The sequence below is a fragment of the Protopterus annectens genome, chromosome 4.part1, assembly GCF_019279795.1.
Source record: "Protopterus annectens isolate FY-2018-M chromosome 4.part1, PAN1.0, whole genome shotgun sequence".
Lineage (NCBI taxonomy): Eukaryota > Metazoa > Chordata > Ceratodontiformes > Protopteridae > Protopterus > Protopterus annectens.
This window is the reverse complement of record NC_056734.1, coordinates 498,292,942-498,306,006: the sequence shown is the minus strand read 5'-3', so window position 1 is coordinate 498,306,006 and position 13,065 is coordinate 498,292,942. Positions and strand designations below refer to the sequence as shown.

The 13,065-nt window shown below is 39.9% G+C and overlaps 1 protein-coding gene across 3 annotated transcripts in view; it reads left to right on the top strand.

Annotated features, from left to right (window-relative positions):
* The window catches only part of ATP11B (ATPase phospholipid transporting 11B (putative)), a 2,792,721-nt gene that overhangs the window by 1,316,822 nt on the left and 1,462,834 nt on the right, over positions 1–13,065 (top strand). For all 3 annotated transcript variants that reach the window (XM_044070307.1, XM_044070308.1, XM_044070309.1), the window contains exons 15-16: positions 12,172–12,240; positions 12,911–12,984. In XM_044070307.1, coding sequence (XP_043926242.1) covers positions 12,172–12,240; positions 12,911–12,984 — 143 coding nt within the window. The remainder of the gene's footprint in view (positions 1–12,171; positions 12,241–12,910; positions 12,985–13,065) is intronic.

Sequence of the window (13,065 nt, the reverse complement as noted above, 5' to 3'; positions counted from 1 at the left end):
AGGTTTAAAATAAGGCAGGACTTAAGTGAGATATGTAATGTTTCAATAAGAATGATAGGTGGATTGTAATTGATGTGTACTGTTTGCAGCTAGGAGTGTGTCAGTATGGTCCGTGATCTAAAGTGCTTGCAACTAGGATTGTGTCGGTGTTGTTTGTTTTCCTTTATATTAATGTATGATTGCCTATGTCGTAAGTGATGGTGTAATTAATTAATTTGGCCACTTGTACATGTTCCGCGTTTTTCGTTGGCCAAACTTCCAGACCTCTCAAATTTAAAATTGGAGAGCACATGAGTGACATAAGGCACAAAAAGCAATCCAGTGCCCTTTCAAACATACTTGCAAACATAACACTGCAGTATTTAGATTTGCTGTCATTGACCATATTATAGGAAATTGTAGGGATAAAGTTGGTTGGCACAACATTTTGAATGTTGAGAAGAAATGGATAATTAAATTTAGGGGGGTTTTCCCTCCTGGTTTAAATGAATGTCTATAAACTGGCCAATAGGAAGTTTCTTGGCACCTGCTTACAATTACATAAGAAGGACTTTTTTGATCCTAATATTTGTATTTTGTTAGTCTTCCACTGAAGAAGGCTATTAAGCCGAAACCAGTTTGGTTTGAGGGTTGGGATAGCTTTTTCCCTTCACCCATGTTGTCATACGTTTTTGTGCATTAAATACTGTTAAACCACACTTTGTGCTGGCTCTGATTCGTTTTGGACTATAGAGCCTCTGCACTTGCCGTACATATGGGTTGAAGTGACTTTGATTATGCCTTGTTGGGTTCCCACTGTTTGCGTTCTGTGTGGCCACTATCTACAACGGCAGGAGCTTACTTTTGAATCCTTATCATGTTTGTGTCCAACTGACTGGATCCTGTTTGCATTTGTTTTGGGATAAGGGCATGGATTTCATGGAGAGTATTTCTTTTTGCTGTTATTGGGGCCTCAACAACAATGGCTGGGCTACACCATTTTTATGGCCCTATAACTGGATGAAGGTACTGTTTTTGTATACAAACGGTTCATTTGACACCCATTTGATTATGCAGATGATTGGGTCACTTTGGTTACCCTTTATATTTTTCTGGTAACTGGACGATGGTACATAGGTTTATTTGGCCCAAGACCTTAACGGTGTAAGGCGTGGTGTATTGAGACATTACGCTGTGTGATTTGAACTTCTTATTTATATTTTTGGATTACTTTATCTCTCCCGTTCGAGTGTAAGTGTTTTGCATGCTATTGTCAGCAGAGGATGCAAGTTTCTTGGTTCTTTGGGGATATACAGTTTTCTCCAGGTATAACAGTTGCATGGAGGGACCTGCTACCATGAACACACATTGCTAACTGGTCCTAAGTATTTATTTATCCTAAGGCATAATGGCTGTAATGTGGGATCGGCAGCTACAGTATACTTTGCTAACTGGTCCTAGCCATTTACCTACTCAAATTTGTGGAGGTGGAGGCTACTTTTTGCAATTGTATATATGTGTATCAGTGACTGAATGGTATTTGAGCCTAGGAAATCAACGGAACAGGATTAGATACATCGAGGTACTGTATTGTAGGGTTTATTTCGGTCGTCTACATTTTCTGGTATTTTTCTTTGTGCTTGCTGGGGAATTATTGACAGTAGTGGGTGCGTGCCTCATTCTCTGACTATATTTACATGGTTCAGTTTTTGGACCATCGACTTTTGTGGAACACTAATTGTGCATTAACATCTACACTGCTGCTACAAATTGGTGTGATTTTGTGTTTTTCCTAAGCACAACATTGTATGGTGTGTGTGGTCGTCATAACATATGTGGTGTCAACTACCCTAAACACTGTGAAGGACTGGGCTATATAATACATGTTTTTCATTTAGTTTCCTATATTTGTACATCTATGGTGACTGAATGGGGATTACAGCTATCCGGGCATCAGAATGAACAGAGGAACTATTGAAATTTAGAGCCACCCAGTTTTGTATGTAGCTTTGATTTTATAACTATTTGTTTGTTCTGTTTACCTTGTACCTCTCTGGACTTTTTATTTTTGTTTGCATTTGAAATTTATGATCAATGTTCATGTGGGCCGGATGATTTTATCTGCCAGTATGGGAATGTTTCTGAAGAATTAATGTCTTTCTGCCATTGTTTTCAAACAATTGGATATGGGAATCTGTATGGTCATGTATATATAACACTGCTTAGGTAATCATAGCCATTTGTCTCTATTTTCCAAATCAGATATCAGTATATTGGGTTGCAGAGAGAGGCTATAAATGTAAGACTTTTAAATCAGTTCTGATTCATTTTTATGGGTACACATAGGGCTAGTTCTTGGTAATGTTTTGCAAGAACAACTGATGCCTCATGTTTTTCATTGTAGCTTTGATTACTAAATTATAAGGCTTGTATGATGATTTAGAAGGTCTGCCTTGATTTCCTATGATTTCTTATGATACTTCTTATAAGGGGTGACAGCTAGACCCTCATTCTTGGAGGCGAATTACCATTAGTCTTTTGGTTTAGTATTTATTTGGTTACACTTTTGTCCCAGCCTTGAGATTCATTATGGTTGGAATTATTTCTTTTTTTATAAATTTTTCAAATATGTTTTGAGATGTTCCAGCCAACCTCAGTTGGATCTAATTGACTGGGTCCAGTATATTAGGAAGTTTATTTTTGATATTTAGTGCTACGTAGCATTGTATGTGAGTACTTAACTAGTTGATAAGGACCGGAATGGTCATTCACAACAAGGGCTATTTATTGTATCACTATACTATATGTTTCTAGGGGGTGAACACCCTATTATTGTGGGGACCACTCACTGCTCCTTTGTATATGTTGGCCTGTATAGGTGTCAATTATGTTATACTCTGAAATAGTGGGACGATTGTAGACCTTTTGGCTTGGGACATAGTACATCTCATTATTGGTATTACATATATTTTATTTTTTGCCCTGTAGTAGGGCACATTTTATGACTTTTGGTTTTCCCCTCCATTGGATGCTGTTCTGGCCAGTTTATATTCTGACTCCTACTGAGTAACATATATGTTTGATATGGATTTGGCCTCCCTTATCAAAGGTTTGTCATCCGATATGGATGATTTAGAGGTATTGGGCCTAGGATCTGCCAATTTAACCAATAGGGCGAATTTTACAGCGAATGATCCAACTAATCAATGCAAGGTGGCCTTTTCTAAATTGACTAAAAAAAATGGAGAATTTGAGAGCTATTGTCTGGCATTTATGTCTTTTTAAAGCCCATCAGTGTAAACAGATTACAACTAGGGGACTTAAGAGTTAAGCTGCAACCCATGGTACATAGTGTTGACCAATTACTTTCGGAACAATGGACACAGGTACAACAACAGGCCTCCATGGGTTTTGTGGATGCCTTAGCTGCTCTTCACTTTTTCCCTTAGAACTGTTCAAACTCTCAAAGTAATCACTCTATTCTCTTTCTAAAGCCCTGCACTTGCTCCGCTCTTATAAGGAAGCACTAACTAACTAAAGCACTAGGAAGTTTCTTGACACTTGCTTACATTTACATAAGAAGGACTTTTTTGATCGTAATGTTTGTATTTTGTTTGTCTTCCACTGAAGAGGGCTGTTAGGTCGAAACCTGTTTGGTTTGGGGGTTGGGATATCTTTTCCTTCACCCATGCTGTCATACGTTTTTGTGCATTAAATACTGTTAAACCACACCTTGTGCTGGCTCCGATTCATTTTGCCTTTATAAGCCTAGCCATGTTATACTTTTTCCCTTATTGCCCAAGTTGTATGGTCTATGTTTGCAGGGTGAGTCTATGATCAGCACTAACTGCCCTTATCTAAGAGGGCCATAGGTGACAACCTCAGGGTAAATTTACGGTCTCCCATCCAGTTGTCTAAATTACGCTTAAATGGGGTCATTGAGGAGCTCTGTTTTACATGAATTGGGGGTTTGTTCCAGAAGAGTGGCAATCTCTGGGAGACATATCTGTCTCTCCGTGATGTCCTGTTAATGTCACAGGCTAGGTTAAGATCCCTAGAGCAAGTGAATTTTGTCTCATTTGACTTGCGGATGTGTAGCATTTCCATTAGAGCAGGGTCTGAGACTGCTCTGTAGGCCAGACAAAAGTCATCTCTCAGCAGCCTATAAGATACAGAGTACAGTGACAGGGCCTTTAGTCTGTCCATGTAGGTCATGTGTTGAAGGCCCTGAATTTTCTTGGTGAGAAACCGCTGAGGTCTCTGCAGCAGCTGCAGGTGTTTGCTGAGGTACATACAGAAGGGAGCATTGTATGCTTAGTTGTCTGATGAGGGATGAATACAGGGGAGTAATAATATCCTTAGGTCTGGATGTGATACCCTAAACTATAAGGTGTTCAACATAGAAGGCCTTCCTCACCACCATGGATAGATGGTAATTGAAGTTAAGGTTGCTGTCAACCTGTGTTCCAAATCTGGCACCACAGGGTTTGAGATAAGGGGGGGGGGTACTGTTAATATTGTAATTTGCAGGGACTTCCACTTTGCCAAAAGGGATGAATTTTTTTCATTTGGCTTAAGTCCATGGCTTTGGCACCAATCATTTGTCTTTGTAGGCCCTTTATGTAGTATGTCAGCATTATTGGGGGACTCGATGATTTTACCCAGTTTGGAGTCATTGGCGAACTTGACAAGCCACAGGCCATCTTTGTTTGACTGTACTTCTGAGAAATAGATTCCAAACAGTAGGGAGCCCAGCACAGATCCTTGTGGTACACCTCTGATAACTAGTCTGCTGATAGAGGTGGAATCCCCAACTTTGGCTGCATGCTTTCTTTTAGTGAGCCAGTTGGCTTATCCATCTAGTGACATATGGGTTAATTTCCAGCTGAGTGTGTTTCTCAATGATGCCTGAATGGGAGATTGTGTCAAAAGCCTTGGCTAAGTCAAGATGGGTTGTATGTACTGTTTTGCCTTCATCCAGGACTTTGGTGACATTTCTGAAGAAGTCCACCAGGTTTAGTAAGCTTGATCTACCATTAAGAAAGCCAGATTGGGCTGGGTCAAGAGTTTAAAGACCACCTATGTCTTTGTTGATAAGGTCTATGGTGATTCTCTCCATGGCCTTGCAGATAAGGCTGGTTATGCTTATGGGCCCATAGTTCCCTGTGTTGGTTGATGGCACCCCTTTGTGCAAGGGAATTACTGTTGCTGTTTTCCACTCTGCTGGGACAAAACCAGTACTTAGACTGTAGTTGCAGAGGGGTGACAAGTGGTTCCACTAGGTCCTGTTTTAGACCGTTTAGTAGGCAGCCTGCGATGTTATCCAGTCCCATAGAGACTGTGTTTTTGGCCATGGAGAGTGCGGTTATGACCTGCTCTTTGGAGATACTAGGTAGAGGACTGGTGACAGATATGCTTTCGGGTATGTCTGGTGGAGACAGGGGGCTGAAGTTTGTGCCAAATGTGTGTGCCAGCTGGTTAGTGATGTCCTCATGGTCAGTACAAGTGGTACCATCCTCTATTCATTCGACACAAAGCTGTGCCTTCCCTTTTAGATTTTTGATGTAGCTAAAGAATGTCTTGTATTTATCCTTAAATATCAATGCTATTTTAGTTTCGTTGCTGGCTTTAGAGGACTGTACAAGATATGTTTCTTGTTTAAAAAAAAAAAAAACTTTACAAGATATGTTTCTTGTTTAAAAAAAAAAAAGAGAGAGAAAATGCAGATCTTCACATCCACATCCATCCTGTCTCCAGGTATTTTTTGTTGCTCTTTCTCTCCCTTCCATTTTCAGTTCTCTGCTTTGCCCTTTGGCCTCTCTACTCTCCCAAGGGTATTCACCAAATACCTCATTCCTGTCATTGCTTTTTTGCAGAATTCAATGTATTCAGATTTTCCCCTATTTGGATGATCTGCTTATTAATGCTCCATCCCCCAGCAGTTTGCTTCAGGATCTCAAGTTTACTACTACCCTATTACTTAGTCTGGGGTCACCATAAATCTCTGGACATCATGTCTGATGCCTTCCCAGGATCATGTTTTCCTCTACTGCAGGCTTCAAACAGTCCCCATATTGGCATCTTTGCCTACCCCCAAGGCTCTGTCTGTAACTTTGTTTCCAATCCCTTCTTCCTGTGGCTTCTGTCACAGACAGGGAATTTGTCATCCTTCCTCAGTCCAGGCTTCATATGAGGAAACTTCAGTGGTACCGCAAATCAGTGTGGCTTCAACATTGCCACCCCTGGACTTCCCAGTAACTTTCCTTCCCTGTCTTATGCTCGAACTTTAGTGGTAGATTCATCAACTTTCTCTCAACCCGGGGCTTCCCTTTCAAGCTCCAATTCCCACTCAGGAGCGCTCTACATATGCCTCAGACAAGGGGTGGGGAGTGTCCTTCGACCCCCTAAAGGATCAATGTCTCTGGCCTACTCATCAGAGGTCAGACCACATCAACGTAATTGAGATGAGGACTCTGCTTCTAGCTCTGCAAGCCTTTCATTTCCTTTTTCATACTGGGCCTCTCAAAGTTTTCATAGACAATACCATAGTTCCTGTCTTTATTGCAGACTAGCTGTTCAGGCCTGAGATCTAGCTGTCCAGTATAAAGTGACTCTTCAGGCAGTTTACATTCCTTCAGACCATACTCTAGTGGCAGACTCCTTGATCAAGCCCAGCACACAGGCTCAGGAATGGATGCATCACAGAGATGTGTTCCTGGACATTGTCCATCAGTGGGTATTCCTCAGGTTTGCCTCCCCTCTGAACAGACATCTTCCTGGCATCTGTTCCAGAGTCCCAAATCCTCTGGCTTAGAAAGTGAACACCATGTCTTTTCCTTGGAAGGTTATGTTTCTGTATGCCTATTTCCCCCTTCTTGTGTTACCACAAGTTCTGCACAAGATCAGGCAGGACTCTTCCAAAATCTTGCTGGTGATTCCCTTTTGGCCCACCCAGCATTGGTCCCTCATATGGTAAGGGGCAATCACCACAAAGGGTCTCTTAGCCATCCTTATTTATCCACTCTTCAAATGACACTGTAGGTGATAGAAGTTTGATTTCTTTTAGGCATCTCTTTTCTGAGGATTCACTTTGGTTTCTGTAGGAGGCCAGAAAAACACTACCAGGAAATCATGCATGTCAGTATGGAAGAGATCCCCCATCACTGGTGGTTCTTTTATTTTTATCTTATTTGAGTGATCTGTGTCTTGCTGGGTTGTCATACTGATCAGTGAAAGCTCACTTGTCAGCAATTTCTGCTGGTCTGCCCTTGAATCCTCCTCTAGCCTCTAGATTAAAGTCATCCTTTATGTTAGGCCTCCCAGGATGCCTGTTGTGCCTTCTTGAGACCTTAGTTTTGTACTTGAAAAATTGATCCAGGCCCTTTCTGAGCCCGCTTTCTCAGTTTCACAGCAGCATTGTACTTGGAAGACTGTTCTACTTTGGATCTTACTTAAGCTAATAGATTATCAGGGTCTCATGGCTGTTCATCCTTTTTTCGTTTTCCATGGAGATCAGGTATCTGTTTGTACTAATACTTCTTTTATGCCTAAGGTGGTCAGTAAGTTGTCCCTCAGTCTATTCATCTTCCTTCCTTTTTTCCTTCTCCACAGTCTGCCATTGAGAAGGTTCTTCACACCCTGAATTTGCATATACAACTCAGATGTTGTTTACACAAAACTAAAGTTTTTTCACAACTCTGAGTAGCTTTTTGTTTCTTATCATCCCAGGACTTTGGGTTTGGCTGTTTCTAAGCAAACCATCTCCTCCTAGATTTCTAAGGCCATTTCCTTCTGTTCTTTTCATGGCAAATGTCTTTCATCATCTCTAAAAGCACATACTACTAGGGCAGTTGACTCTTTTGGTGCCTTTTTAAATGGTCTGGATACCAATTCTATCTTTGAGACCGCTACTTGGTCCTGTCTTTATACTTTCACTACAAATTGCAAGCTGGATGTTATTTCTAGGGACAGGCAAAAAAAAAAAAATGAGTATCCCAGAACCATGAGTCTCAAATGTCTATTTTATTAGCTAGTTAAAAACTTTCACAGTTACTCACTGCTTCTTCAGGCTTCAAGTAACAACAAAGTAAGGCATAAATGCACTTCTATACTCGTGTGCAACTCCCGTCAGTTAAACAATCAAACACTTTTGTCAGAGTTCTATTTTTTAAGATTTGTGTCCTATCACTTTTAGAAACTCTTTGCTTAATTGATTGTTTAACTGAAATGTTAAATGGTGAGAGAACATATCAACCTCTGTCTCCCCTCTCCGTATGTATTTTGGTTGATAAGGTCAAACAGAGATTGCATGACATGAACACTAGAGGTACTGTAATGACCCGTTAAAGTTTCTTTGGATAGAGCATCTTATGGTACCTATGCTCAAAGCCTTACCCAAGGTCCATAAAAGTTTAGTCCCCCCCAATGTGACCTGTTGTGTCAGGGAGGGACTGGGTAACTGAAAACCTGTCCATTTGGGTTGAGACAAAGCTTAGGGCTATTGTACATCTTTATCTCATTCTAAAGGATACAGGACAATTCCTTACTAAACTGTTCAGTGCTACCTTGGGTTTAGATTGCTCTGCATGTTTGCTTGTAACTCTTGATGTGAATAATTTGTTCAGTCATTAGCAATGCATATGGTTTGACAGCCATAGAGATGGTGCTCGTGGAGAAGAGGGTATATGACACTGATAACTAACATATTAATTGTAAACCTACTGAGGAGAATGGTTTTGGAAAGCAACGTATTCATGAATCAAGGTAACTTCGGCAAGTGCAGGGTGTTGCCATGGGCACACCCTGTGTGAATTCGTATGCAAACTTGGTCCTCATGTTTTGAGAGGTTAGGTATATTTTTGAGGCTGACCACCCATGGAGAGATTGTTTGCCTTATTGTGCAAGGTTTGTTGACAACCTGTTTATGTTATGGAAAGGGACAGAGGATGAACTGAAGTCCTTTGTACATTATTTAGAAACCACCACTGACTTCCTTAGATTTAGTGCTTGTAGTTGTAGCTCTACTGTAGATTTTTTGGATGTGAGGATAACGAAGGATGAAAATGGGTTGCTGCGAACAACGCTTTTCAGGAAGGACTGTTGGAAGAACAGCTTACTGAGCTATGTTAGTATGCATCCCAGGCGCACTTTTGATAATATGACCACAGGGCAAGGTTACAGAATCTCACGCCTATGTACAGAGGAGGAGAGATTTCAACGGGAACTAGATCAGTTGAAAGTACATTTACAAAAGAGGGGGTTATAATGATAAAGCCATTGACACTGGTTTAGCACTTACGAGGGCTAATAGAAGGGGTGTGGCCAAACCATGGTTCTCTGAGAGGAGCAAAGTTGATGGTTCGCTGGTTGACAAAGTGATCAAAAAGAGTGACAAGCCTCGTGTCATGTTTAGGTATAGTAATATCATCAATGGAGTGTGTGATATAATAAAGTGGAATTGGGTATTCTTTTCAGTGGTGATAAAATTGCAGGCATTGTAGGCGAGGCACCGCAGTTTGGCTTCAGACGTAATAGCAACCTTAAGGATTTTATGTGTCATGGACACCCAAGAGGCTATAGAAGTAGGCCATTTTCTAATAGAATTGGCACGTTTGCCTGCAGATGGTGTAAGGCTTGCCCCTACATAAGTAAGTACAATTATTTTGTGCATCCAGTGACTAAAAAGAGGTATGAATTCCATCTGTATGCAGATCGACAGACCTGGTCTGTCTGGCATATTGTAGTACATGCCCCAGTTACTACATAGGCAAAACAAACTATAAGTTGAAAGAGAGGATCTGAAACATCTATCAGCTATACGTCAGGGAAATTTATATAATGCCTTATATCAACATATGAAATATCATCCTGACCATGTTTTTTTCGTTCATGGTTGTACAAAAGATTGCTATGGGTGCTAGATGAGGAGACCTGGTTAATATAACAGAGTTCATTGAGATGAAATGGATAATAGAGTTTGCAGCTGATCATATACCATGTCTGAATGGTGTTATTCCTTTAAAACCATCTCTCAAGAAGAGGCAGGTTAAATATCATTAATGATTGATTCAGTGTTTTTAAGAATATGTATATAAGGATCGATTTTAATGGCATTGTCAGTCCAATGAAGGGCTTCGCCCAAAAGCACTTACGTTTTATTTGTTTTCCATGTTTTATTAAAGGTTTTTTATGCTATGGCGTGGTCATCTCACAGTAAGATGCTGTCTGGTTCGATTCTCAGCTAGAACGTCTTCTGCGTGGAGACATGCGTGAATGGGCATACCTTCGTTGAAGGTTGTGCATCAGGGCTGGTAACTCAGCACGTAAAAATCAACTACCAATCATTAGCGGACCGGAGTTCCACTGTGGCGACCCCTAACCGGGAAAAAACGAAAGACACAACAACAACATGGCGGTTGCGAGCACTCTTTTTATTTGAGTTCATTATATTTTAGACTCATGGTTCTCTGATAGTTTTTTGCTTATTACTACTTGGAGAAACCAGATTTGATACCAAACTTGTTTAATTTGTGATATTTCCAGGGACAGAGCAGGTTTTACCAGAGCTATTCTGCATGGGTCTGTGAATGGTTCCTCTGTGCTTTCCTCCTCCCAAGCTTCCTGTTGAGCTAAATGCTCATGAAGGGTGGCAAAAATGCTTTCCATTGACGGTACTGACTGCTATAAACAACAGTAGAAACTTAACATGTTAACTGAATCAGTTTTGCTGTTTCTGATGTGAGTGATGTCCATATTCTGTACATGTAGAGGTGTTTGTTGAGGGCTTCACACAGTGCCATATACATACACTATTTTGGCATGCTCTTTGTATATTACCTGATTGAGTTATATTCCATTACATAAGTCTTACACTATTTGCAGTACCTTTCAGAGCTTTAGGGAGTTGAGAATTACCCATTTACCTTGTAGTTCACATTATACTATTTCTGCTGCTGAGAGCTGATATTTCATGTTTTATATTAAGAGTGAGGCCTATGTTTTTCTTGGAGTTGCATCTTCCCTTTTGTGATGCACTCTACTGCCATACTTTCATCCTCTATATCTTCCATACCCAGCTGCATAATCTTCAGTAGTACAGAGGATTCTGTATCTGTACTGAAAGTGGGCTTGGAAGACCAGTACTCCCTGTAAAGACACTATCAATTAAATTGTGTTGACAGAATGCCTTACTTTGAATCAAAGTATATCAAAATGTGATAATAATGAAACCACAATATATATTAACACATTCTGAAGAATTTGCCTGTTTGTTCAGAATGGTTTACTATTAAAATTTCGAGGTGAGAATGTACGCATATGAACAGTTCAAAGTATACATGTTTGAATGTGTGATATGCATACATTCTCACTGTTCGAATGTTTATATTAGCGAATGTCCTGTGCATTCGCGAATATAAATTCAAAGAGCTGTACAGCGATCGCGGTATAGTGCGGTTAGGGAAATGTATCCCTTTCTGCACTGTAGTGCGATCTTGGAGTTGGAATATATAGTTAGCGGGGAGGGGGGGGCTTGCCCCCCTGCAGAAACGGGATGTTCCTTACAAGCGTATGGGATTTCACAGCAAGGATGTCATGTTTGGTAATTGCCATAAAACGTCAAATTCAACATTTTCTGTAATTACTGACAGTTTGTCATTCTGGACATCCAAAAATACGAATTTTCGGTTGGTTGTTTCGATATTTAGTTACAATTTTTTTCTTTACAAAATTTTAATAGTAAATCGTTCAGAATATACTTAGGCTGTGTTCAAAACACTGGCAGGATAAAAAAATTAAAAGACAAGGGAAAATGAAAGATGAAAACACTAAAAAGTGTTTATAAAACATAGGTTGCACTTTAAGCATTTGAAACAAGCCTGACAATCAAACACTGAATCAAATAAAGGTATCTAGAAGGATGATTAATATTTTTCAAATATTTAATGTTGTATGGTTTTGTTCAGTTGTGTATCTCATATACTGCACTTTTGACCTACTGTATAAAGTAGAATGTTGTTATAACATTTAGAGTTTGTGGCGAGTCTTTTTGGCACTTTTAGATGGTGTCAGAATTTTTTGTAGCATGTTTTGATGTTAAGCAGACTGCAGAATTGCTTTTTATCATGTCATCTCATTTAAGATGTACTCAACTTATGTTTTTTTTTAATTTTTTTTTTTATTTTTTTCTTACAGGATTGGCGTTTCTTTTTCTGGGATTAATGGCGAAATTTTAGAAGTTAAGGTCTTTGGCAAACCTGAGAGGTAATGTTTTCCCTTTTTTTGTCATTCGTTTTGGCCCCACCTGCTCCCCCCAACAATAAAGCCCTTATTGTGTTATCACAAGACACCGGTTGAGAGATTCAAGCCCTCTAGGGGAGGTTAGGAGATAGAAGTGGAATTTCTATGCTTCTAGCCATCTTCCATTATTGGTCCAAAAGTGGAATATGGTGCCTGCTGTGATGAACTCCTTGTGGTTGTGCTTTTTCACATGTCTGCAGTTTCTAGCTAGAGTACACATACTGTCTTTAGTCTCAAGTTAAAAGAGATGTCCAATACCTAGCCTTCCTCCCAGGTTAGTAGTCAGTGAGTATCCTCCCCCTGCATGTGGAGTGAGTTTGTATTGGATGGTCATACTCAGCCGTTTTTGGACAGCTCTTCCAGTAACAAGGCTATAAATCAAACTGGCATTGTCTGGTGCTGTTAGTGTTTTTTCACTGTACACCACGACACCAGACACTTTTCATTCTGTTTTTATTGCCATATATCTTTTTTAACCTTTGGAAGGGCTTCATACCAGCTTAGACTTGTTTACATTGTGTACGTGTCTGTTAAAGCATTAGAATATTTTGCTTGGTAGGATGCATTTTGACTTTTTTTAGTAAATAGCAAAAAATCTCCTGCAGAAAAGTAATACAAGCTTGTTTTTCTTTAGATACAAACTTCTTCATGTTCTAGAATTTGATGCCTGTCGTAGAAGAATGAGTGTTATTGTAGAAAGTCAGTCAGGTAAATATTGCAAATAATTTTCCAGGAATTTTTAGTAAATGCCTAAAAGATCTTTCATTATGAGATTGAAATTTAAATCTG